This window comes from Peromyscus maniculatus, chromosome 1 (genome assembly GCF_049852395.1).
Source record: "Peromyscus maniculatus bairdii isolate BWxNUB_F1_BW_parent chromosome 1, HU_Pman_BW_mat_3.1, whole genome shotgun sequence".
In the NCBI taxonomy this organism is placed as follows: Eukaryota; Metazoa; Chordata; class Mammalia; order Rodentia; family Cricetidae; genus Peromyscus; species Peromyscus maniculatus.
In genome coordinates this window covers 8,980,101-9,004,322 of record NC_134852.1, presented here as the reverse complement: position 1 = coordinate 9,004,322, position 24,222 = coordinate 8,980,101, and the positions used below count along the sequence as shown (strand labels likewise).

Genomic DNA, 24,222 nt, shown 5'->3' with positions numbered 1-24,222 from the left:
AAAATGAAAAGGGAGACATAACAATAGACAATGAGGAAATCCAGAGAATTATCAGGTCAAACGTCAAAAACCTATACTCTATAAAACTTGAAAATACAAGCCGGGCGGTGGTGGCGCACACCTTTTGTCCCAGCACTCGGGAGGCAGAGGCAGGCGGATCTATGTGAGTTCGAGGCCAGCCTGGGCTACCAAGTGAGTTCCAGGAAAAGGCGCAAAGCTACACAGAGAAACCCTGTCTCGAAAAACCAAAAAAAACAAAACAAAACAAAACAAAACAAAACTTGAAAATACAAAAGAAATGGACAATTTTCTGGATAGGTACCACATACCAAAGTTAAATCACAGCAGATAAACAATTTAAATAGACCAATAAACCCTAAGGAAATAGAAACAGTCATTAAAAGTCTCCCAACCAAAAAAAGCCTAGGACCAGGTGGTTTCAATGCAGAATTCTACCATATTTTTAAAGAAGAGTTAATACCAATACTCTTCAAATTGTTCCACACAATAGAAACAGAAGGAACATTACCAAACTCCTTTTATGAGGCTATAGTTACTCCGATTCCCAAGCCACACAAATATGAAACAAAGAAAGAATTACAGAGCAATCTCCCTCATGAACATTGATGCAAAAATAATAAAATATTGACAAATTGACTTCAAGAACACATCAAAAAATTATCCATAATGATCAAGTAGTCTTTATTCCAGAGATGCAAAGATGGTTAAATACATAAAAATCTGTCAATGTAATACTATTTAAACAAACTGAAAGAAAAAACATGATCATTTCATTAGACGCTGAGAAGGTCTTTGACTAAATCCAACACCCCTTCATGATAAAGGTCTTGGAGAGATCAGGAATACAAGGAACATACCTAAACATAATACAGGCAATTTACAGCAAGCCAACAGCCAACATCAAATTAAATGGAGAGAAACTCAGGGCAATTCCACTAAAATCAGGAACAAGACAAGGCTTTCTGCTCTCCCTGTATTTGTTCAATATAGTACTTGAAGTTCTGGCTAGAGAAATAAGACAACAAAAGGCGATCAAGGGGATGTAAATTGGAGAAGAAGTCAAATGTTCACTATTTGCAGATGATATGATAGTATACATAAGTGATCCCAAAAATTCTACCAGTAAACTCCTACAGCTGATAAACACCTTCAGTAATGTGGCAGGATACAATATTAACTCAAAAAATCAGTATCCCTCCCATATGCAAATGATAAACAGGCAAGAAAGAAATCAGAGAAACCTCACCCTTTACAATAGCCATAAATAATATAAAATATCTTGGAGTAACTCTAAGTAAGCAAGTGAAGGACCTATATGATAAGAACTTTAAGTCTTTGAAGGAAGAATTTGAAGAAGATATCAGAAAATGGAAAGATCTCCCATGCTCCTGGATAGTTAGGATTAGCATAGTAAAAATGGCAATCTTACCAACAGCAATCTACAGATTCAATGCAATCCCCATCAAAATCCTAACAGTTCTTCATAGACCTGGAAAGAACAATACTCAACTTCATTTGGAAAAACAGAAGACCCAGCATAGCTGTAAGAATCCTGTACAATAAATCCACCCCTGGATCATCACCATCCCTGACCTCAAGCTCTACTATAGAGCTATAGTAATAAAAACAGCTTGGTATCGGCTTAAAAACTGACCTGTGAACCAATGGAATTGAATTGAAGATCCTGACATTAACCCACATACTTCTGAAACCTGATTTTTGACAAAGAAACCGAAACTGTAAAATGGAAAAAAGAAAGCATCTTCAACAAATGGTGCTGGCATATTGGATGTCAACATGCAGAAGACTGCAAATAGATCCATATCTATAGCCATGCACAAAAGTCAAGTTCAAGTGGATCAAAGACCTCAACATAAATCCAGTTACACTGAACTTGATAGAAGAGAAAGTTGGAAGTAGTCTTGAACTCATTGACACAGGAGACCTCTTCCTAAATATAACACCAGTAGCACAGACACTGAGAACAATTAATAAATGGGGCCTCCTGAAACTGAGAAGCTTCTGTAAGGCAAAGGACACAGTAAATAAGACAAAATTACAGCCTACAGAATGGGAAAAGATCTTCACCAACTTCACATCTGACAGAGGGCTGATGTCCAAAATATATAAAGAGCTCAAGAAACTAGACAAAAAAATTCAATTAAGAAATGGGCTATAGAGCTAAACGGAATTCTCAAAGGAAGAATTTCAAATGGCCAAAAGACATTTAAGGAATTGCCCAGCATCCTTAGTCATCAGGGAAATGCAAATCAAAAGATACCATCTTACACATGTCAGAATGACTAAGATCAAAAGCACTGCAGACAGCTTTTTATGGAGAGGATCTGGAGCAAGGGGAACACTCCCCCACTGTTGCAAGCTTGTACAGCCACTTTGGAAATCAATACGGCACTTTCTCAGAAACCTGGGAATCAATCTTCCTCAAGACACAGCTATACCCCTCTTGGGCATATACCCAAGGGATGCTCAATCATACCACAAGGACACATGCTCAACTATGTTCACAGTAGCATTATTCGTAATAGCCAGAACCTGGAAACAACCTAGATGCCCCTCAACCAAAAAGTGGATAAAGAAAATGTGGTAAATGTGATACATATACACAATGAGTACCACTCAGCAGAGAAAAACGATGACATCATGAAGTTTTCAGGCAAATGGATGGAACTAGAAAATATCATCCTGAATAATATAAACCAGACTCAGAAGGACAAACATGATATGTACCCACTAATAAGTGGATACTAGATGTAAACCAAAGGTCAATCAGACTACAATCCACAAATCCAGGGAAGCTATCTAATAAGGAAGACTCAAAATGGGACACATGTATCACCCTGGGAAGGGGAAATAGATGAGATCTCCATGAGTAAACCGGGGATGAGGGGAGGGCAAAGGAGGGTAGGGTTAGGGGATGAGAACATAGGGGAATGGGAGGTTTGAGCTGGAACAGGGATGGAGTGGGAAAGCAATGAAAGAGATACCATGATAGAGGGAGGAATCATGGGGATAGAGAGAAACCAAGTGCTAGGGAAGTTGCCAGGAATCCCCAAGTATCACCCCAACTTGGACTACTAGAAATAGTGGAGGGTGTGCCTGAACTGAAATGGCTTACCCCAGTGATCAGATCAGTGATACCCTAACTGTTATCACAGAGCTTTTCTCCAATGACCGATTGAAGCAGATATAGAAATCCAGGCAGAGCTCCAGGAGTCCAGTCAAAGAGAGAGAAGAGGGATTCTATGAGCAAGTGCATCAGGATCATGATGGGGAAATGGGCAAAGATAATCAAACCAAACTAGTGGGAACTCATGAAAGTTGGATCAATGGCTGTGGAGCCTGCATGGGACTGGACTAGGCCCTCTGCATGGCGAGATAATTGTGTAGCTTGATCTGCTTGGTAGGGGGCAGGGGGTGCTGGGCGGCAGTAGGATCAGAATTCATTCCTGGTGCATGAGCAGGCTTTTTTGAGCCTACTACCTATGATTGGACACCTTGTACAGCCTTGAGGCAGGGGGATGGGCTTGGACTTGGCTCTATGGATGTGCCTCCCCATGATAGGCCTTGCATTTTTGTGGAGGGGAGTGGGGGGTAGGTTGGGTCAGGGAGACTGGGAGGGTGGGAGGGGGAAGAGGGAGGATTTTTGATTGGTGTGTAAAATTAAAATTTTTCTTAATAAAAACCCCTCCATCTCATTTGTCACAGAAACAGAAAAAAACCTATCCAAATATTCACATGGGCTTACAAAATACTCTAGATAGCCAAACAATCCAAATCAAATGAACAGGACTAGACGAACTACTATTTCAAATCTGGAATTAAGGTCTATTATAGAGCCATACTGATTAAAATATCAATTGGTATAAAAATAAACATGCAGACCAGAGGAACAAAACTGAAGATTCAAACATAAGTGCACATAACTTCAGCCACTTAATATTTCACGAAGATGCCACCCCCCCAAAAAAAAAACTCAAAACACTAAAAAAAACCCCAAAAACTCAAAAACCAAAAAAAGAAAGACTTTCAGCAAATGGTGCTGGGAAAACTCCCTGTCCACATGTAGAAGTATGAAATTAGACCCATATCTATCACCTTGCAAAAAACCTAACTCCAACTGGGTCAAAGACTTAAATATGCAGCCCGAAACACTGAAACTGCTGGAAGAAAACATAGCCAATAGCTTACATTATATAGGTGTAGGAAAGTTCTTTCTGAATAGGACTCCATATGCACAAGAATTAAGGCCAACAATCCACAAGTGGCACTTCATAAAACTAAAGCTTCTGCACAGGTAATGAAACAACCAGGTGAAGAGGAAGTCCACAGGATGTGAGAGAATCATTGCCAGCTATACATCTGTCAGAGGATTAATGTCTACACTATATAAAAACTCAAAACACAAAGGATGAAAGCAAACAACACAAATGGCCCATTTTTCAAATGGGCCTGGGACCTGAACAGAGAATTCTCAAAAGAAATATAATGACTAAGAAATATCTCAGAACATGTTCATCATCTCTAGCAATTAGGGAAATGCAAGCTAAAACAGTGATGTCAACTTATCCCACTTATAAGGGCAAAGATCAACAAAACAACTGACAACAAATGCTGGAGTAGATGTGGGGAAATGGGAATCCTCATTCAGTGTTGGTGGGATTGCCAACTGGTGTGCAACTGTGGAAATCAGTAAGGAGAATTAGAAAAGCTAAAAACAAGTCTACCATATGACCCAGCTCTACCACTCCTGGGCATATGCCCAAAGGACTCGACATCCTAATCCATAGATACTTGATGAACCACATTCATTCACAATATCTAGGAAATGTAAACAACCTTAATGATCCATAATGATGAATAGATAATGAAAATGTGGCACATAAACACTAGAGTTTACTATTCAGCTGTAGAGAAGAATGAAATCATGAACTTTGCAGATGAACAAGTGGAACTAGAAAAGACAGTATTTAATGAGATAATCCAGATTCAGACAAATGTCACATGGTCTTTCTTATCGGAGGACTCTAGCTTCAAATCTTCAGATTTGAGTGTCCATATTCTGGAATAAGTGCAGAAACCAGGGAAGTAAAAAAGTGACCATTGCTGGGGGTAGAGGGTGGTAGAGCAATATATATGGTAAATGGGAAAAGGTGGTACTCTAATTAGGGCAGGGAAATATGTAAATATTGAAGGAGGCAGGGGTAAAGCAACATTAAGGATGCCTGAAAATGTCATAAGGGATCATACCATTAACTATTTACCTACAAAACCCTATAATACACATAAGTCTGTGTAGAAATATACATCTATAATTAAAATAAAAGTTTCTCTTCTGGGCTGACAATACTCCCTTCAAAAGCCAAAGATCACCTAACAAAATCCCCAATACTAGATATGAGAAGCCCTCTTTTGAGTTGTTGTTTAGGGTCAAAGAGACTCCAGAACTCACATAGTTTGTTATTGTTTTTGTTGCCTTCTGTGAGGTGGAAGCTAAATTCCTATTGTTAAAGACTCTGTTCACTTTGGACATAGGGTCCATAAGTCCCTGAGCTGAAACTGACCTGAAAATCTCCTTCCTGAGGACTAGCTTTTGCTATACCAGAAGGCGTCATGCAAGCTTCCAAAAGGAGGGATGCAACCAACAATCCCAACCCATGAACCCATGAATCCCACTCCTATGAACCACAACACTGACTAGAATGGCTTGAGAACACAAAGGTTGTAGTGGCGTTAACCTTGGTGTTAATCACTAGTTCTCTAGTTGGACTTGAAACATGCTTGAGAAGAAGGATGCCACATCTGATGTTGGAAACCTATCCAACTACCCAGGGCTAGTGACTTCATGGATGCTGGAGGAGCACTGCAACCAACACTTTCCTAAACCAGCATAATCCCTAACTGCACTCCAAATGTTTGGTTTTTTCCCCACAGGTAAGTGTAGTTCTCACCCCTTATCAAGGAAACTTCTCTTTGCAACAGATGAAGACCATTTCAAAAACCACAACAAATCAAAATGCAGAGTTGTGGAGCCCAGTCTCATTGGCTACATCTATAAAACAACTCCCACACTTAAGGCTTAGAGAACATTGACGAGGAGGTGGAAGGATAAGAGGCAGAAGATCAAGGAGTTTTCTGTGAGAATGTGTCTTCTAGGAATGTCAGAAACTACACCTATTAGTCTTCCTAACATGACTACCCAAATAAGAGCTGAACAGAAAAAACACCAATCAATATGCCTAAGTGGACATGGGAAAGCCCACAAGGTCTCAACCTTATACAAAGACCTAGAGGTAATCAAGGAAAGCTGAGAAATTCTACACACAATAGTCCTGGTCCTTCTAGGAACTGAATTCTGATTTTCACCAGTATCCACTTTCCCCCTTTTTCTTCTGTTAGGAAGGAAGCTATCATCAACAGAACAACTGGTACATTAGAAATGATGGGACATTTGTTTTCATTGTTACCTAAGCTTGGTTGATTTCAGATCAGGTATGAAGAGCAATCCGTAGTCCTATACAGCTGCAAAGACTATGAAACACAACATTGACATGATGACAATATACCTCCAAGGATGTAGTGATGTCACTTATAGGTTGGGCATAATCAACAGATACTCAAGTGGACTTAAGTCCCATGCAACAGGAAGAATTCATGCCAGATACTGTAAACCTGTCCATGACCAGTGGCTGGAGAGGTGATAGACTCTCGAGGGGACCCTACTACTGTCATTTTACTAAACCAATATACTTCCTAACTGAATTCTAAACACTAATCCTTACAACCCACAGATTGAGTGTAGTTCATCACCACCCCTCATCAAAGAAGCTTCTTTTAGCAACAGATGGAAACCTTTCCAGAGATCCACAACTAGTCAAAATGCAGAGAGTAAGTGATTATGGGGGGGGTGCTCAGCCCCTGCAATGCAACCCCTACAACTAAGGCTCAGGGAACAACATCATAGTAGGGGAGTGGAAACTGTGACTCCTGTTGCTAGTGCCCCTTAAAAATGATAGAGGAACAGAAGTCTCAACAATATGGATGCCAAAACAAGACCAACATAATGACATCACCAGTTGACATGCCAGTGTAGACAGGTGAAATCCCACATGGCCCCATACATAGATGAAGAGCTACAGGTGGTTACTGGTTGCTGAGAGGAGAATCAGTTCTTTTTAAGTTATTCAGTCCCAAGTGGTTGTCTTGTACCACATGTACATATGATTATGTTAAATGAATTTAGTAGGTTGTTTATGCATGTGTGCATACACACATGTATATTTACACGTAGCAATAATAAAGGTATCAGTGGTGGCAAGATGAAATGATAGTATACATAAGTGACCCCAAATATTCTACCAGGGAATGTTTACAGCTCATAAACAACTTCAGTGAAGTGGTTGGATAAAAGACATCTACAAACATACCCCCACAACAGAATGCTGGCAATCATCGAGAGACAGCCCGAACTGACCTACTCTGGTGATGGGATGGCCAAACACCCTAATAGTTGTGCTAGAAACCCCATCCAACGACTGAGGGATCTGGATGCAGAGATCCACGGCTAGGCCCCGGGTGGAGCTCCAGGAGTCCAATTAGTGAGGGTTTATATGAACGAGAATTGTTGAGACCAAGGTTGGATAAAGCACAGGGACAAATAGCCAAATGAATGGAAACACATCAACTATGAACCAATGGCTGAGGGGCCCCCAACTGGATCAGGCCCTCTGAATGGGTGAGACAGTTGATTGGCTTGGTCTGTTTGGGAGGCATCCAGGCAGTGGGACCGGGTCCTGTGCTCATTGCATGAGTTGGCTGTTTGAAACCTGGGGCTTATGCAGGGTTGCTAGGCTCAGCCTGGGAGGAGGGGACTGGACTTGCCTGGACTGAGTCTACCAGGTTGATCTCAGTCCTCTGGGGAGGCTTTGCCCTGGAGGAGGTGGAAATGGTGGTGGGTGGGCTGGGAGATGGGGAGGGGGACGGGAGGGGGGAGAGCAAGGGAATTCATGGCTGATATATAGAACTGAATTGAATTGTAAAATTAAAAAAAAAGATTGACTGAAAATATTAGTAGCCCTCCTATATAAAAGACAAACAGACTGAGAAAGAAATCAGGGAAACACCCTTCACATTAGCCACAAACAATATAAACTATCTTGGGGTAACTGTAACCATGCAGGTGACCTGTATGACAAAAACTTCAAGTCTTTGAAAAATTGAAGATATTAAGATGGAAAGATCTCACATGTCCATGGATCCATAGAATACATAGTAAAAATGGCCATCTTATCAAAAGCAATCTAAAGATTCAACACAATCCCCATCAAAATTCCAACACATGTCTTTACAGACCTTGAAAGGACAATTCTCTACTTCATATGATAAAAAAAAACCCAGGAAAACTGAAATAACCCTGAACAATAAAAGAACTTCTGGAGGTATCATCCTTAATTTCAAGCTGTACTATAGAGCTGCAGTAATGAAAACCACATGGTATTGGCATAAAAGACACATTGATCAATGGAATAGAATAGAAGACCCAGACATAAATCCACACACTTATGGTCACCTGATTTTTGATAAAGAAGCCAGAAATACACAATGGGAAAAAGAAATCATCTTCAACAAATGGTGTTGGTCTATCTGGATGTCTGCATGCAGAAGAATGCAAATAGATCCATATCTATCACTCTGCACAAAGCTCATGTCCAAGTTGATCAAAACCTTAACATAAATCCAGTTACACTGAACCTGATAGAAGAGAAAGTAGGAAAATAGCTTTAAATTCATCAGCACAGGAGACAAATTCCTAAACAGAACATGAATAGCGCAGGCACTCAGATTGATAATAAATAGACATCTTTTATTGGAAAGCTTCTTTAACGCAAAGGACACTGTCTATAGGACAAAATGGAAGCCTACAGAATGGGTAAAGATTTTCTCCAACTCCACATCTGATAGAGGACCAATAACCAAAATATATAAAGAACTAAAGAAACTAGACATCAACAAGCAAAATAGCTCAATTAAAATGGGGTACAGATCTAAACAGAATCCTCAAGAGAGGAATTGCAGATGTCTGAGAAATACCTAAGGAAATCTTCAGCATCCTTCGCCATCAGGGAAATTCAAATAACGTTGAGATTTCATCTTACACCTGTCAGGATGACTAAGATCAGTAACATAAATGACAGCTCTTGCTGGAGAGGACGTGAGGAATATTCCATTGCTGGTGGGAGTGCAAACTTGTACAGCCACCATAGAAATCAATATAGTGGTTCCTCAGAAAATTGGGAATGGATCTACCTCAAGACCCAGCATATAATCAAAGGACACTCCATTCTACCATAAGGACTCTATGTTCATAGTGGCCTTATTCATTATAGCCAGAAACTGGAAACACCCTAAATGTTCTTCAACCAAAGAGTGGATAAAGAAAATGTGGCATTTACACATTTAAGTTATTACTCAGCTTTCAAAAAAAATGACATCATGAAATTTGCAGGCAAATGAATGGAACTAGGAAGAATTATCCTGAGTGAGGAAACCCAGGACCAGAAAGACAAACATGATATGTACTCATTTATAAGTGGACATTAATTAGCAGTCAAGGTAAATCACACTACAATCCATAGATGCAGAGAGGCTAAGCAACAAGGAGATCTCTGGAGGGGTCACATGGATCTTCCTGGGAAGGGGAGATGGCATAGATTTTGTGTGTGTCTTGGGGGGCAAGGGAGATGGGAACCGGAGCTATCAGCTTGTGGAGGGAGGGATGGAGGGAGAGAGTACTATGAGAGATGACTGGAATAAGGAGGCATTTAGGGGCTATGTTGAAACCTAGTGTAGTGGAAACTTTCTGGAACCTATGAGGGTGACTCTATCTAGGACTCTTATTTATGAAGGATAGAGAGCCTGAGGTGGCCATCTTTAGTAACCTCACAAGGCTCCCAGTGGTGGCACTGGGACACCAACCCAGCCTTAAAACTTTCAACCCACAACCGTCCTGCTTTTGAGATGTGCTGGGGGGAAATTGTGGCTCACAGCTTGTCAGAATGATCAATCAATGATTAGTCTGCCTTGAGGCCCATGCCACAAGAGGGACCCTATGCCTAACATTGCCTGGGTGGCTGGGGACCCAAAGCTGGATGGCTCAGAGACCTAGGGATGAAGCAAACACAACTAACCAAAAAAAGTAAATGAGATGATTCCTAACTATTCTGCTATCCTCATAGATCAGTGCCTAGCCAGTCAACATCAGGGAAGGTTCCTCCGGCAGCTGACGGGAGCAGATGCAGACCCTCCACCCAACAGAAACATTACGCAGAGCTCATGGAACCTGGCGGGAGAGGGCGGAGGAAGGATTGTAGGAGCCAGAGGAGTTGAGGACACCAGGAGAACATGGCTCACAAAAATCAACTAGGCAGGGTTCAGAGGGGGTCAGAGACTGAGCAGCAGTCACAGAACCTGCATAGGTCTGCACTAGGTCCTCTGCATATGTGTTGTGGTTGTTAAGCTGGGTGTTCTTGTGGGACTCTCTAACAGTGGGAAAGGGACTGTCTGATTCTTGCCTGCTCTTGGTACTCTTTTTCTCCTACGGGGTTGTCTAGCCCAGCCTTGATATGAGGGCTTGTGCTTCGTCTTACCGTAACTTGTTTTGCCTTGTTCAGTTGAAATCCCTGGGATGCCTGTACTTTTCTGAAGGGAAATGGAAGGGCAGTGGATCTGTGGGAGAGGGAGGTGAGGGGAAACGGGGGGGGGGGAGTGGAGGGAAGCGGTGTTGTGGTTAGGATATAGCGAATGAGTCAAGAATAAAGAAAACATTGGTTGTGAACTGGGAGAATATAAAAGTTATTCAAGAGATCATGGATTAGAGAGGGAGAGTAAGGGACGTGAAGGAGTTGGAGGTGGGGAAGGGCAGGCTGGAGTGATGTAGAAACAATGCTCATAGATGAAGCTATCAAAACAAAATGGTAGAGGAAACAGGATAGGGGAAGAGACTGAATTCTTCAGAGGGAGTTGGGAAGGAGGATGTGGGCTTTGCTTACCTTACAGTGAATGTTATAAAACTCACCTTGTTTTTCAGCTCCTTGCATGTTTTTCTGGGGAAATGGTGAATGATCTGCAGCTCCTGAAAGAAGGGAGACACATGTCATTTGTCATTGTATGAGATCCATGATTTGGAGAGAGCACAACCAACAGAGCATCAGCATTTTATTCCTGGATTACACAAAGAGAATGTTAAGGAGACCCTGGACGTATAAATGGAAGTGTGTCAGCTTCTGACCTTGGAGTTATGCGCCTTTTCTGGTAAGAGAATTCCAACACAACTTAGGAGGTATTCATGTGTTGCTTAGCAAGGGGGATTCATTTGGAGAAATGCATCATTGGGTTGTTTTGTGGGATCTGGTACACCACAGACTGTTCTCACATGAGTCTTGGAGGTGCAATCCAATCATATAACACAGCCTCTTGATGTAATCAAGAGATGTAGTTCCATGTGAGACAGCAGAGGCTGCTGCAGGCATATCTAGAAGACAGGCTAGTGCCCCGAGAACCCCATTTACTTTTGGATTATGCATACTCCACCCTCTGTAATGTTGCACTTGGCAGGCTAGCTCCTTTACCTGAATGTACTGTTTAAATACACCTTCCTCCAAACACTGCACCTTGCAACCTCAGAAACCTCTGGCTATGCCATGCCACATCTGAACAAGAATCTTTGCTACCCTAGGTAATACATTTATATAGTTTCTAATCAAGTGTATTCCCAATGTATCTGCGTATGAAGTTTAGAAAGGCTGATTTGGCCTCAACTGCTTTTGAGTGCATGAGCAAGAAAGCAAAATTTTGTCCTCTAGTAAGCTTTAATGACATGTAGATCATTAAAATTAGATGCTTTATGTGGACGGGACATTTACAGTAGGAAAAATGAACACATGGCCTAATCTATCAAAACAGTGAACCACTCAAACTGCACCCCTTAGTAACCAGTACCTTCTATTGAACCCCATAAAAGGAAGCCCTGAGAAAAATTAGGGCTCTTGAACACTCACTCTTGCAGCCTGCTGTCAATCTTGATGTTTCATCCCTCTGTATTATTACACATTATAGCTTTGCTTTGAATGCAGTCATCTTGCCTGTTTTGCAAATCTGCACGAGCCCCTATTTTTAGTTCTTTGGGTATGAGGTCAAGGACCTGGAAACATCTTCCGCAGTCCCTTGTTGCCAGTAATATTGCAGATGACTCTACAGAAGTGTTTCTAAGGGGCTGAGGAGGCCGCTCAGTTCGTAAAGTGCTTTCTGGGAAGGGGTGGAGAACTGAGCTCACATCTCTAGCACCTATTTAAGGTGAAGAAGCACACATCTTTAATCCCAGTGCCAGAGAGATGGAGACAGGGGGACCCACCCCAGGGACTTACTGGACAGACAGTTTAGCCAAACTGGCAAGATCCAGGTTCAGTAGAGACTTCATCTCAGTAAACGACATTAGTGCATAGAAAATGACGTAGATTGGTGAAGTGGTCAACTCTTATCAGGGAAACTTGTTTTTGTAGTAGATTACTAACAGAAGAATCAATCAAGGCACAGAGAATAAGACTGTGCCCATTCCTACATGGGTGGCCCATTATCACATCCTCCCCCTCCCAAGACTTAGGGATCATTGCACAAGAAGACAAGGAAAGTTTGTAAGAGTCATAGTTGGTGGATGGAAACTGTTTTCTGGACAGAGCAGGGCAGCTGCATATGAATTCACTGTGGTGGAGGCAGAATATGCAGGCTCAGGTTAGACAAAATCCAGCAGGGAGAGGGGAGGTGAGCACAGAATCTCACCCCTGGCTGAAAAGCAGTTATCAGTTGATAGTTTTGGGAAGAGGGAGAACCAATTTTCCTTTTTTTTGATGTTAAAAGTCCAATTTTAATAGAGAAATTGTGCAGAAGGAATCATGGGGATTTTCCTAGAGCCATATACACAGAAATACAACATACACAGAAGAACAGGTATGCAATGCATCTACCTGCAAATTGAACCAAGGCTCCTGGTAGGTTCATCATGTTCCAGTAGGAGGCCATTTATTTAAGAGTAAACTGTACTTGATGAGTTCAAAGAAGGGCATAAAGTTGGGTGTGTAAGAAAGGGCAGAGCAGATGCATCTGAGAGAAGTTTGGGGGATGGGAGGGATGTGACCAAAACATAGGAAATTTTCTAAGAAAAAAAATGAGAAAAGTAAATAAAACAAGAGAATAAGGTAGAGAGCAACTGAGGACAGCAGGCATTGACCTCTATCTTCTGCAGCCACACCTCTCTACACACAGACATGTAGGTTTACCTATGCCAGAACACACCCCTTTCTAGGTAGAAGGTATATACCACAAGGATAAAATGAATAGTATGACAAATTAATTACCATGGCACTGTGCACAAGTATACATTCTGTGCTTTAATTCTATTAGCAGTAGGATTGGTTTTACTTATGCCAGAACCACATCTAACACACAAGGTACTCTTTGCACTGCTAGGTTAAAATGTCTCTGATGTCATCTGAGAGGAACTTTTCATTCCTGTCATAATCTTATGGGATCACTGTCCTATGTGTCCCGCCATTGAACAAAGTGTCACACAGCATGGAACAGAGGCACATAAGGTCATTCCTAAAGGCATTAACAAGCCTTGTGGAGGAACTCCCTGGAGTCTGGAATGAATAACCACAGAACAGGGCAGTGTGAGTCTCAGTGAAAGAAGGATTTGAAACTAAACATTGGGTTGTGTGTAGGTGAGTTATGGAGCTGGAGAGAAGGCTCAGTGGATAGAACACTTGCTTTCAAGGTGTGAGGGTCTCAGTTTGGATACCCAGAAGCCCTCAAAAAGCTGGACATAGTAGTGAACATCTGAAACCCCACTGCCCCTCTGGTGAGATGGGAGATGGAGACAGGAGAATCTCTGGGAGCTAATGACTCATCTATCCTGGAGCACAGCAGCAAAGAACAAGAGCCCTTCTTCACATAAGTCAAAAGGAGAGGATTAACACCTGATGTTGTCCTCTTACTCCCAGATGTGGCTGTGGCACGCACAAGCCTGAACTCAAAAGAACACATGCACATGCCCACACACACACACACACACACACACACACACACACACACACACACACACACACAAAGGTAAAGTTAAGAGGGGAATCCAGGGAACTTCTGGAAAAAAACCCAGGAGGTAACTGAGCACAAGCATCTGAAATTCAGGGAAGATTGCACACTGAAAGCATCCATCAGCAAGATTTCAGGAGGCTGGCTAGAAACAAGGTGACAGTAAGCAGGGACAGCACGGTATGCTGAGAAAGTGGCCAGTTACCAATCAAGTCTGAAGGCGAGGGTCTCTGAAATGTGTTGAGTGGACACGCTGGCCATGTGCAAGAGCTAGCGCTGGGACAACACTGCCATAGAAGCTGGGAGTAAGTTTTTAAAGAGGCTGGGGAGATGGCTCAGTAGGTAAGAGTGCTTGTTGTACAAACATGAAGACCAGAGTTCAAATCCCCAGCACCCATGTAAAAACCTGGGCTTGGCCATGAACACTTGCAACCCCAGTGTTAGGTAAGTGGCAGAGAAAAGAGGGCTAGTGTGGCTTGCTAATTCATAGGTGCCTAGCCCAAGGTTCAGTAAGAGACCCAATCTCAAGAGAATAAGGCAAAGAATGCCTTCAGTCCTCATGTGGTTTCCATGGGCATGGGTGTATGTGGGAGTGCATAACCCTGGATATACACAAATAAAATAAAATAAACGAATCCCAAATGAAAGGAGTTAGAGGCAGAGGCAGGCAGGCAGGCACCGTATGACCTCAGTTAAATATGGAATGTACAAGATCCAAACTTAAACATGGTGGTACGTTCTTCTAATTCCAGAACTTGTAAGGTCGATGCATGAGGATTTCAAGTTTGAGACCAGCCTTCTTTATACAACAAGACACTTGAAGAAAGGAACAAACTCATTTATCTCACAACTAAGTTCTTGGGTTCAAATGTGGGTGGTGATGGATTGCTTGATCTAGATTTAATCACCACACAGATTATTTGTTGGTCAAACAAATAATTTGTTGGTCAAACATTGTGCACCTTGAACAAATTCAAACTTTCTCCAATAAATATTTTGAACAAACATTATCTGGTGCTGGTTTACTCAGAACATGTACCTTGTAGCAAGCACAATTCTTTAAAACCATGTCAAATCCCAGCTCTGATAGATCTTATGATCTCAGTTGATGGTTTAACACACCTCTAGAAACAGTTGGATGGTCTGGGCTTAGGCACAAATGGTCATGGGACCTTCTAAATCATCTTTCATTTACTGCTGCTTTGAGCCCAAGTCATATTTTATAGTACACCAGCAATATCAAGAGAAAATTGAAAAAAAAAATGATACCCCAAATCCGTATGATAGTTAACAGTCAACTCAACAGGGAGGGAACAAGCTTATGGGCACATCTATGAGGGATTGTCTAGATTATTAACCTCTGAGATTGTATGTGAGGGATTGTCTTGATTACAGTTAATTAATAGGGAAAGACCCATCTTAATTGTGATGAGACGCTTCCCTGAGCAGGGTATTCTGGTGTGTATAACATGGAAAGGGCAAGCTGAGTGCTGTGATGCATGTATTAATCCATTGCTTTCTTCACTTTGACATTTTATTTTGTTTATGTGTATGTCTGCGTAATTGTGTGAGTATGTGTGTCACTTGTGTTCATGTGCTCCAGGAGTCCAGAAGAAGGTGTAGGATTCTCAGGAGCTTGAATTACAGGCATTTGTGAATTTCCTGATGTGGGTGCTGAGGAAACCCAACTCAGGTCCTCTGGAAAAGCAGTAAATGCTCTTAAGGACTGAACAATTACCCCAGACCCTGCCCTTTGCTCCTGACTGTGGGTGTAATGTGACCTCTTCTCTCAGGCACCCTGACTTTATAACTTCTCTCCCACAATGTTCTATAACTTGAAATTATGAGTTTCTCCCTTAAGTTACCACTGTCAAGATATTTTATCACATCTACAGGAAAGGAAACTAAGATGGCCAGGGCCAGTCAATCAATGTCCCTTCGAAGGGCCAGGCAGTAAATACTTTTTGCTTTTTAACTAGATGGCTTAGCCTGTACCTTTTAATTTCTGTGGGAAAGCAGATACAGGTAATAAAGACAAATAGGCATGCTGTTTTCATATAAAACCTGTTTGATGACTGGTCACGGAGGCACATGGCCATAATGAGCATCAGAGAGTCTGTGGCAGGAGGATTTTGAGTTCAAGGTCAGCCTGAGCTACATGGTGAGAACCTGTCTTAAAGTCAAACATAAAACAAGCAGTATCCCATAAAAGCTGCTTAACTGACACTGACGTTTGAACACCACGTACCTCCCTGAGACATTTCCCTTTGTATTCTACCACTTAAAAAATACAAAAGTTGAGATGGCAAGAGAGATGAGCAGGTAAAGGCATTTGCCACTGAGGCTGAAGTCGGAGTGTGATACAGAAGCTACAAGGCAGAAGATGGGAAATTCTAACCAAGACCTACAAGTTGACCCCTGACATCAGTATGCATGCCATCCACATGAAAACAAATAAAACAGAAGTGTGGAAATTGTAGGAAGGACTGTAGACTCATGGGTTTTAGAAAAACAGATGATGAGGTCTTTATCTGGCTTTCGGGATTGCATAGTTTATTGATCTTTGCTCTAGGTTAGCTTTTGTTACTGAATGGTGATCAACCGCAGACTTGTAAGTGTTGGGCCTAAGTGATCATTGCATGTTGCTCAGCTTCAAACTGACATCTACATCACCCCTTCCAAGGTTCAGGGGACATTTGCAGAAGAGAGGATGGAAAGAATGTAAGAGCCAGAGAGAAGAGGGAGTGTCGCAGGACCCTGTGTTCCATGCACAATGAGGCTGTTGTGGTTACCTGCATAAGATTGCCCCCCCAACATTCCATCATGGAGGGAACAATATTTTCCTCAGTGACGTATCCATTGGTAAGGTGCCTAGTGTTCCTGCAAATAGGCCCTCTCCTATGCTTCTTTAAGCAATTTGAGTTAAACTTACTGGTTAGCAAAAGAAACAACAAGAATGAAACCGAAACACAACCCTGAGATGATTGCATGCTCTATCTAGTAGATGGTTCAACACCCATGCAAATACAGTAAGTTGACTCAAAGGGCTTTAAAAAGGAAAAGATTGTATGAAATTGGGACGGCGAGATGGAGGATGTCTAAACTACAGGGAATGGGATATGGGTGGAAATGATTGAAATGCATTATGTACATATATAAAATTTCAGACAAAAAGAAAGAAAAAAGGGAACAGCATCCCACCCTAGCCTATCTCCCAGGATAAGGGACAGCTTACTTCTCACTACCCTCGAGTCCTTTGGCGTTCAAGGTAGAATCTTTTTTTATTTTAAAGAGATCTCCATCTTTTTTTTTTTTAAAAAGAAATCTCCAGGTCTTCAAATATTCCATGAATAAAAATTATCCACAAGAAACTTACCTAATTCGAAAGTAGAATCCTTTTTACCAGGTGTTTTCAATGGTGCTTCTGAAAAAGAAAGTGGAAGACATTTGCATCTTTCAGAACCCAGATCCTAGAGGAGTTACAACTCTTTCTTTCAATCTAGGTTGACTCTTCTGGGGGCACCAAGTTGTTTTCTGATTGTACTTGAGGTTTATCCTTGCAGGAGGGATCTCAGGGATGGTTCTGAGATCATAGGTTCTAGAGAGGTGTGTATGTGTGTGCCAGCATGTATGAGCAGAAAACAACCATTAGCATTGGTATTCAGGCACCATATGCCAACGCAAAAATTCGGAGACAGAGTCTTCCATTGGCCAGGAGCTCAGCAGCAAGTAGGTTAGGCTGGCTGGCCCCAGGGATCTTCTAATCTTCACCTCTCAGTTTTGGGATTATATGTGTGCTATAGTGCTTGGCTTTTTTGAAAAAAACAAAAAAAGAATTCTGAGGATCAGGCTCAGGTACTTATGTCATCATGGTAAGCACTTAACTGAGCTATCTCCTCATCTCTTCTCTTTTTGAGACAGTGACTTACCATATAGCCTAGGCTAGTCTAAAACTCAAAGCAATCCTCTTGCCTCAGTCTCCCCAGCACTGGAATTTCAGGAGCCATCCATCACATCTGACTTATTTCTACATATACTAACCCCTTAAGGAATTCCCTCTTTTCTAGGACATAGTATCGAATGGTCTTTGCTTACGTTCGATTTGTATTGCTACTAATATAGCAAGATCTTCACGGTTTAGCTCTTGTAAGATTTGCAGGGTGAGTCTCTCCATCCAACCAGTGGGGCAGTACTCTGCGAGAATTTCTGCTAGCTGAACTCCATTGGCCAGGTCCAATGCAATCTGGGGGATCTGTTTCAGGGCATCTGGCAGAGGATAGGTCCTTAGGACTCTCTTGAAATTGTTCAATTCATTGTGGTCCAGTTTTTGCAGGACATCCTTCATGTTGATATGGGGCAGATTGGGATATTCCATCCTGACCCACAGGTAAGAGTTGAACTTCCAGATTTACAGAACTATGGGAAGAAATGAAAAGAGTCAGCTTTCTTACCTCAAATACCATGTGCCATGGCAGAGCTATTCACACAGTTAATTCAGTTCCCGGTAGTGGTTATTTTCACGTAGAGTTCCATTCCTTGGCCTAATTTAAGGGGTTAATCTGAGAGTCTTCATCTCTTTGAAAACATGCAAGCCTCTAGAGTCACATTAGAAGTCTACAATGCCACGTCTCCTGTTCCTAGGAGATCATTGATTATGTTAAGCTCACTGAGTATTAATAAACTGATAGAATCTATGCCAGTCTCCACACCAACCTGATATGTAGTTACCTTGTGGAGTTTATGGAGAGATAGAGTTTTGAATCTGAGAGGTGAAAGCATGTGTACATGTTTACAGACAAACCACATGGAGAAGGAACTCTAAGTGAGAATAGAAACTAAACAGAGGCAATATATTTTACATGGTTGCATGTTTTTGTATTTTTGGTTGTGAGCCTAGCCTTTAACGACTGAGCCATCTCTCCAGTCTGCATGTTTTTAAAAATCCCAGGACTCTAAAAATCAATTCCCTATAGCAGGCATTAAATATTAACAATATTAATCAAGAACTTGAGTTGAAAAAATATCTTGACACTCATTTGAACAGCAAGTTATTTTCATTTGTCCCTGATCCTGGAGAGGGGTAAAGTTTTATGGACAACATACATGGATTTTCAGCCCTGTTCAAATAGAAGAGGATGACTGTACTCATCACATAGCCTCTGCTGATGGCTTGAGGATGTATATATTTATCTCTAAGTTCACCGAATTGTTCACATTAAATATGCATCGGTGTACCTTGAGTTATTTCATTCATTGCCCTCAGCTCTGAGTAATCATCAGAACAGTATCTATTCATGTTGGATAATGTGGTGGAATATACATATAAACTGAAATATTATAATCAAATTGCTGAACATGCCCATGACCTCAAAGTAGTTTTGTGGTAAGAACATTCCAAATATAATTTTTTTTAAAAATTGAGAATAGATTTCCCATAAAATATATTCTGATTATGGTTTCCCCTCTCGCAACTCCTCCCAGATTTTTCCCACCTCCCACCCACCCAAATCCATATCATTCCTTTCTCTCATTAGGACACAAGAAAACACTTATAAAATAAAAAGATTAAGATACAATAAGATAAAAATAAACCAGAATAGGACAGAACGAGCAAACAAAGGCAAAGAAAAGGCATATGAAACATACAGATGCAGAAACAGGTACATTAGACACACAGAAACCCTTAAACACAAAACTAGAAACAAAAGTATGTATGCAGAAGACCTGCAAATAAAGACAAAAAATACCCAGACACAGCAATAACAGATAAAAAAAAAGCCTCCTGAAGTTTGTTTTGTGTTGGTCAAGTACTGCTGGTCAGGGGCCTGCCCTTCAGTGTGGTTTGTATACCAAGTAAGACTCTATTGGAGAAAACTAATTTTTCCATGACATAGACACGCACGCGCGCGCGCACACACACACACACACACACACGTGCGCGCGCACACACACACACACGTGCCCCCCCCCACACACACGTGTGCACACACACGTAGACCTGCAGACTTGAAGGGCAGACAAAGGCAGGCAGATGCGGGCACACAGATGCAGGCAGACACACAAACACACAGACCTTTGGAATGCAGCTCAGTAGAGTGCTTGCCTTGTGTGTGGAGACTGTAGGATCAATTCTCAGTTAAAAAATAAAAAGTACATCCACAGAATTAGTCTTTTAAATTATCAGCTAAGAACGCAATTGAAAAAATATGAGTAGATAGGATTCAGTGAGACCACAAGGCTATGACACAAGTTATTAGCTGACTCTTTACATAGACTAGATAGATGATACAGTTCATACAATTGAGAAGATAGAAAAAAAGGCCTGGATAGCAGTAGGATTCTACTGAGGTGCTGGGCATGTATCTCAGTGAGTAGAACATGGTGTTGAGCAGCAAAAAGAACCTGGGGGTTTGGTCCTCAGCACATCAAATAAAGAGCTTGTAATGCCACATGCCTTCCATGCCAAAATGCTCTAGAAAAACAAAGGCTGCTGTGTAAGAGTGTGAGTGTGTACTGGGTAGCTGTGTGCATCACTCAGAGGTGCATGGTACAGACTTGGGTTGGTATGAAAGCTCACCGAGACTTCCAGGCTGTGATGCCCAGACTCCTGCTTCCCTCTCTCCTGTGTTCACAGGCTGTGGGGGAGTGGGGCAGCTCCCTGTGCTGGCCTCCTGAGGAATCATTCCGGGTAAATGACACCTGCTGCTTAGGCAATGCTCAGCGCTGGCTGCTGTGCCCAGGTGAATCAGATATAGGCAGGTTAAGTGAAAAGTTACGCTTGCTTAAATGTTTAAGGAGGCACTGAAAATGCCTGATATGGAAATACATTGAATGACACAGGATAACTCATCCATCCAGGAGACGAATGTAAATCACATGCAGACAGTAACTGGGACAGATCATCATAGATTTGATACTTCATCTCTATAAACAAAATGTGATGTCCTCTGTTAAGGGGAGATGTTTAGCCCAGGCATGGTGGATCATATAAGTCATATAGCTTAAGAGGCTGAGTCAAGAGGATTGCCTGGAGTTTGAGGTAGCCTGGACTACATCAAGGCCCTGTCCCATAAATGAAGGGGGTGAGGAAAGGGTATAAAGCAGAAGGGACTCTCAGAACAAAACTATAGCATTTTCCAGACTCAGCCCACAGCTTGGTTGACACCCTGCAGGCTCAGGTGTTTCAGTTTTCTGTATCTCTGGGTTCTAAATTCCCTCAGAGAGCACAAAGACCCTGGCATGAGACTTTTGCTGTGCTCAATACCACACCTTCCTCTGAGTATCTGAACCATTGACTTTATCCTGGACTCAGGTTCCAGCGGAGGAAAAGCTGTTGTATATCTTAAGAGTCATTGGAGAGGGCTCCTCCAAGCACAGAGAAGTTCTGAAGGATGTGGTTTAGTTGGTTAAGTGCTTGCCTATCATGCACAAAATGCTGCATAATTTGAGTACAGATACAAGCCTGTAATTTCAGCACACTAGAGCTAGAGCCAGGAGAATCAGTTCAAAGACATTCTTAGCTATAAGGCAAGTTGAAAACCAGCCTGGGCTTCATGAGACCCTGTTTCCAAAAATCACATTTGAGTGCAAACCCCACAACTCCTAATTCTTCCTGGCAAGACATCCAAATATTCAAAGAAATGGAGGAGGGAACCACAGAGACACCACCCCCCAACAAAAAAGAGTAAATAGCTCGACTGTTGCTCACCTCTCCAAAGCCGGCATCTACACAGGCTTCCAGTGCTACAGGTGTGAGAAAGCACTTTTAAAAGTGGCTGCCTTCCCACCCAAGCCCTGTGATTGGCTCCTGGGAATCAATCCCACCACTGAGAAATTTCTATCTAGGAAAGGGATAGGTGGAGACCGATCCCCACCCCAGCCCCATGCTGTTCCTAGCTATGCCAGTGGTTTGCAATTTTGGTTGCAATTAGAATGATCCATTCCAGGGTCGGGGTGGATGGGTGTCATTTCACAGTGCTGATGTCCCAAGAGTCTGTTTTTAGGTTAGGTGGGTGTCAAAACATTAAAGAGCTCTGAAAGTCCAAGGGGACCTGAGAGGAGGAAAGAAAAGAGATGGTAATGAGGGAAAAGAATGACAAGAAATTGTTTTCTCTCTTATAAAAAATCTAGATTTATTTATTAATTTTATCACATTTATTATTATTATTATTATTATTATTATTATTATTATTATTATTATGTGTGCAACATGTTGCACACAGGTGGAAGTCAGACATCAACTGATGTGAGGTAGTTATCGTCTTTCATTATGTGGGTCCTGAGGATGGGGGATTGAACTCAGGTTGTCAGGTTTGGTGGTAAGCACCCTTACATGCTGAGCCATCTCACTGGTCCAGGAATCTAGATTTAAATGAACGAACACACACACACACACACACACACACACTAATGCACACATACATTTAAGATGAATTTCTGATTGAGCGTGACAACACACACCTGTAATCCCAGCAGTTAATGAAGTTGATCTAAAGTTTAAAGTCAGCTGGGTTACAAAATGAGATCCTGTCTAAAAATATCAGTAATGGCTTTCTGGTGTGTGTGTGTGTGTGTGTGTGTGTGTGTGTGTGTGAGAGAGAGAGAGAGAGAGAGAGAGAGAGAGAGAGAGAGAGAGAGAGAGAGAGAGAGAGAGAGAGAGAGACTGACTAGGGGAATTTAGGGCTTCATCCATGCTAAGCAAGCATTCTGAGTCATAATACTACCCTTCAAGTCATGTATTTATCAAGCTACTGAATTCCATTTGAGGATTCTCTTATAGTCAGGATCTGAAGCACATGACCCAGTCCATCATTAGAGAAGAAACTTTGTAAAAAGAATGTTAATCTTGATAACTGAGATGTTGCTTATTCTGATAGTTCTAAGATTTTTTTTGAGTCAGGGTCTCACTATGCAACCCTCACTGTCCTGGAACTCACTATGTAGACCAGGCTGAACTTATGCACACAGAGATCCCCCTGCTTCTGTTTCCTTAGTGCTGGGATTAAATGAAGGCACCATGGCCAAACCTGAGGCTTCCTTTTGACACTGTCTCATTTTGTAGTCTAGGTTCATCTGAACTCACCCTGTAGCTCAGGCTCACTTCCAATTCATGACAATCCTCTTGCCTCAGCCTCCTGAATGCAAGGTCTGACTCATACTGGCTTAGTTCTGAGACTTTTGCTAAGTTCTGCAATGCTTTTGAACTTAAACTTTTCAATGATTTAGTTGAAATACATAAATTTTCCTGATGTGTTTCAGAAATTTCACACTTTTTGCTGTTGTGTTGGCGATTAGTCCTATGGCCTTATACATGACAGGCTGGTGTGTTGTCTCTTAGTCAAATGCCAGTCCTCAGGTGACCTCTTTTGTGGCAGAATTAAGGTAGATGGAAACTTATTATTACTCAAAGCAATTTGGCCCCCTTCAGAGATTTCTTCTCCTTTGAGCACTGATTTCTTAAAAAGTCAGATGAACAATTTGGTTTCATCATGCCCATCTAGAATTTTAGCATGCATGACTCCATTTTGGTTTTAGTTTGGCTTGTTGGAATCCATGGGTAGTCTTATGATTGTTACTTAACAATTTATAATTATTGTACTTGGCTACATAAAGTCACATTTATGCAAGCATTAAATGTTCTTTGTGCACACTCCACATGACCAACTACCAACCCATTTTCCCACAGACAGGTTCACTTCTCATCTCATGTCATTAGTACATAAGTTTCTGTATCTATAAAGGATATGCAAATAAGAGAAAACTCATTTTTCTTACTGAGAATGACTCAATGATGTTAACCTGCTTATTTCTAGTTATGTCCATTTTCCTGCAAACACCTTCATTTGTGTGTGTGCTTGTGTGTGTTATTCTTTGCCAACACTTAAACATATAAAGGAAAGAAGTTTTGGCAAAATGGGGGAGCTGTGTTATCTCCCCCACTTCCAGCCTCAACCACACGTCTCAAGCTGCAATCTGTATTTCTGACTAGCCAGCTGCCTGTAATTTGGAGGCTTCTGCAATGCCCTCCTGTGCTCAGTT

At 41.7% G+C, this 24,222-nt stretch overlaps 1 protein-coding gene across 1 annotated transcript in view; it reads right to left on the bottom strand.

Annotated features, from left to right (window-relative positions):
• The window catches only part of LOC102913402 (NACHT, LRR and PYD domains-containing protein 2-like), a 59,628-nt gene extending 41,069 nt beyond the window's left edge, over positions 1 to 18,559 (bottom strand). Inside the window, exons 1-2 of the mRNA XM_076563307.1 lie at positions 18,280 to 18,559; positions 11,114 to 11,170 (exon numbers count right to left, since the gene is read on the bottom strand). Coding sequence (XP_076419422.1) covers positions 11,114 to 11,170; positions 18,280 to 18,559 — 337 coding nt within the window. The remainder of the gene's footprint in view (positions 1 to 11,113; positions 11,171 to 18,279) is intronic.
• Positions 18,560 to 24,222: the final 5,663 nt, after the last annotated feature.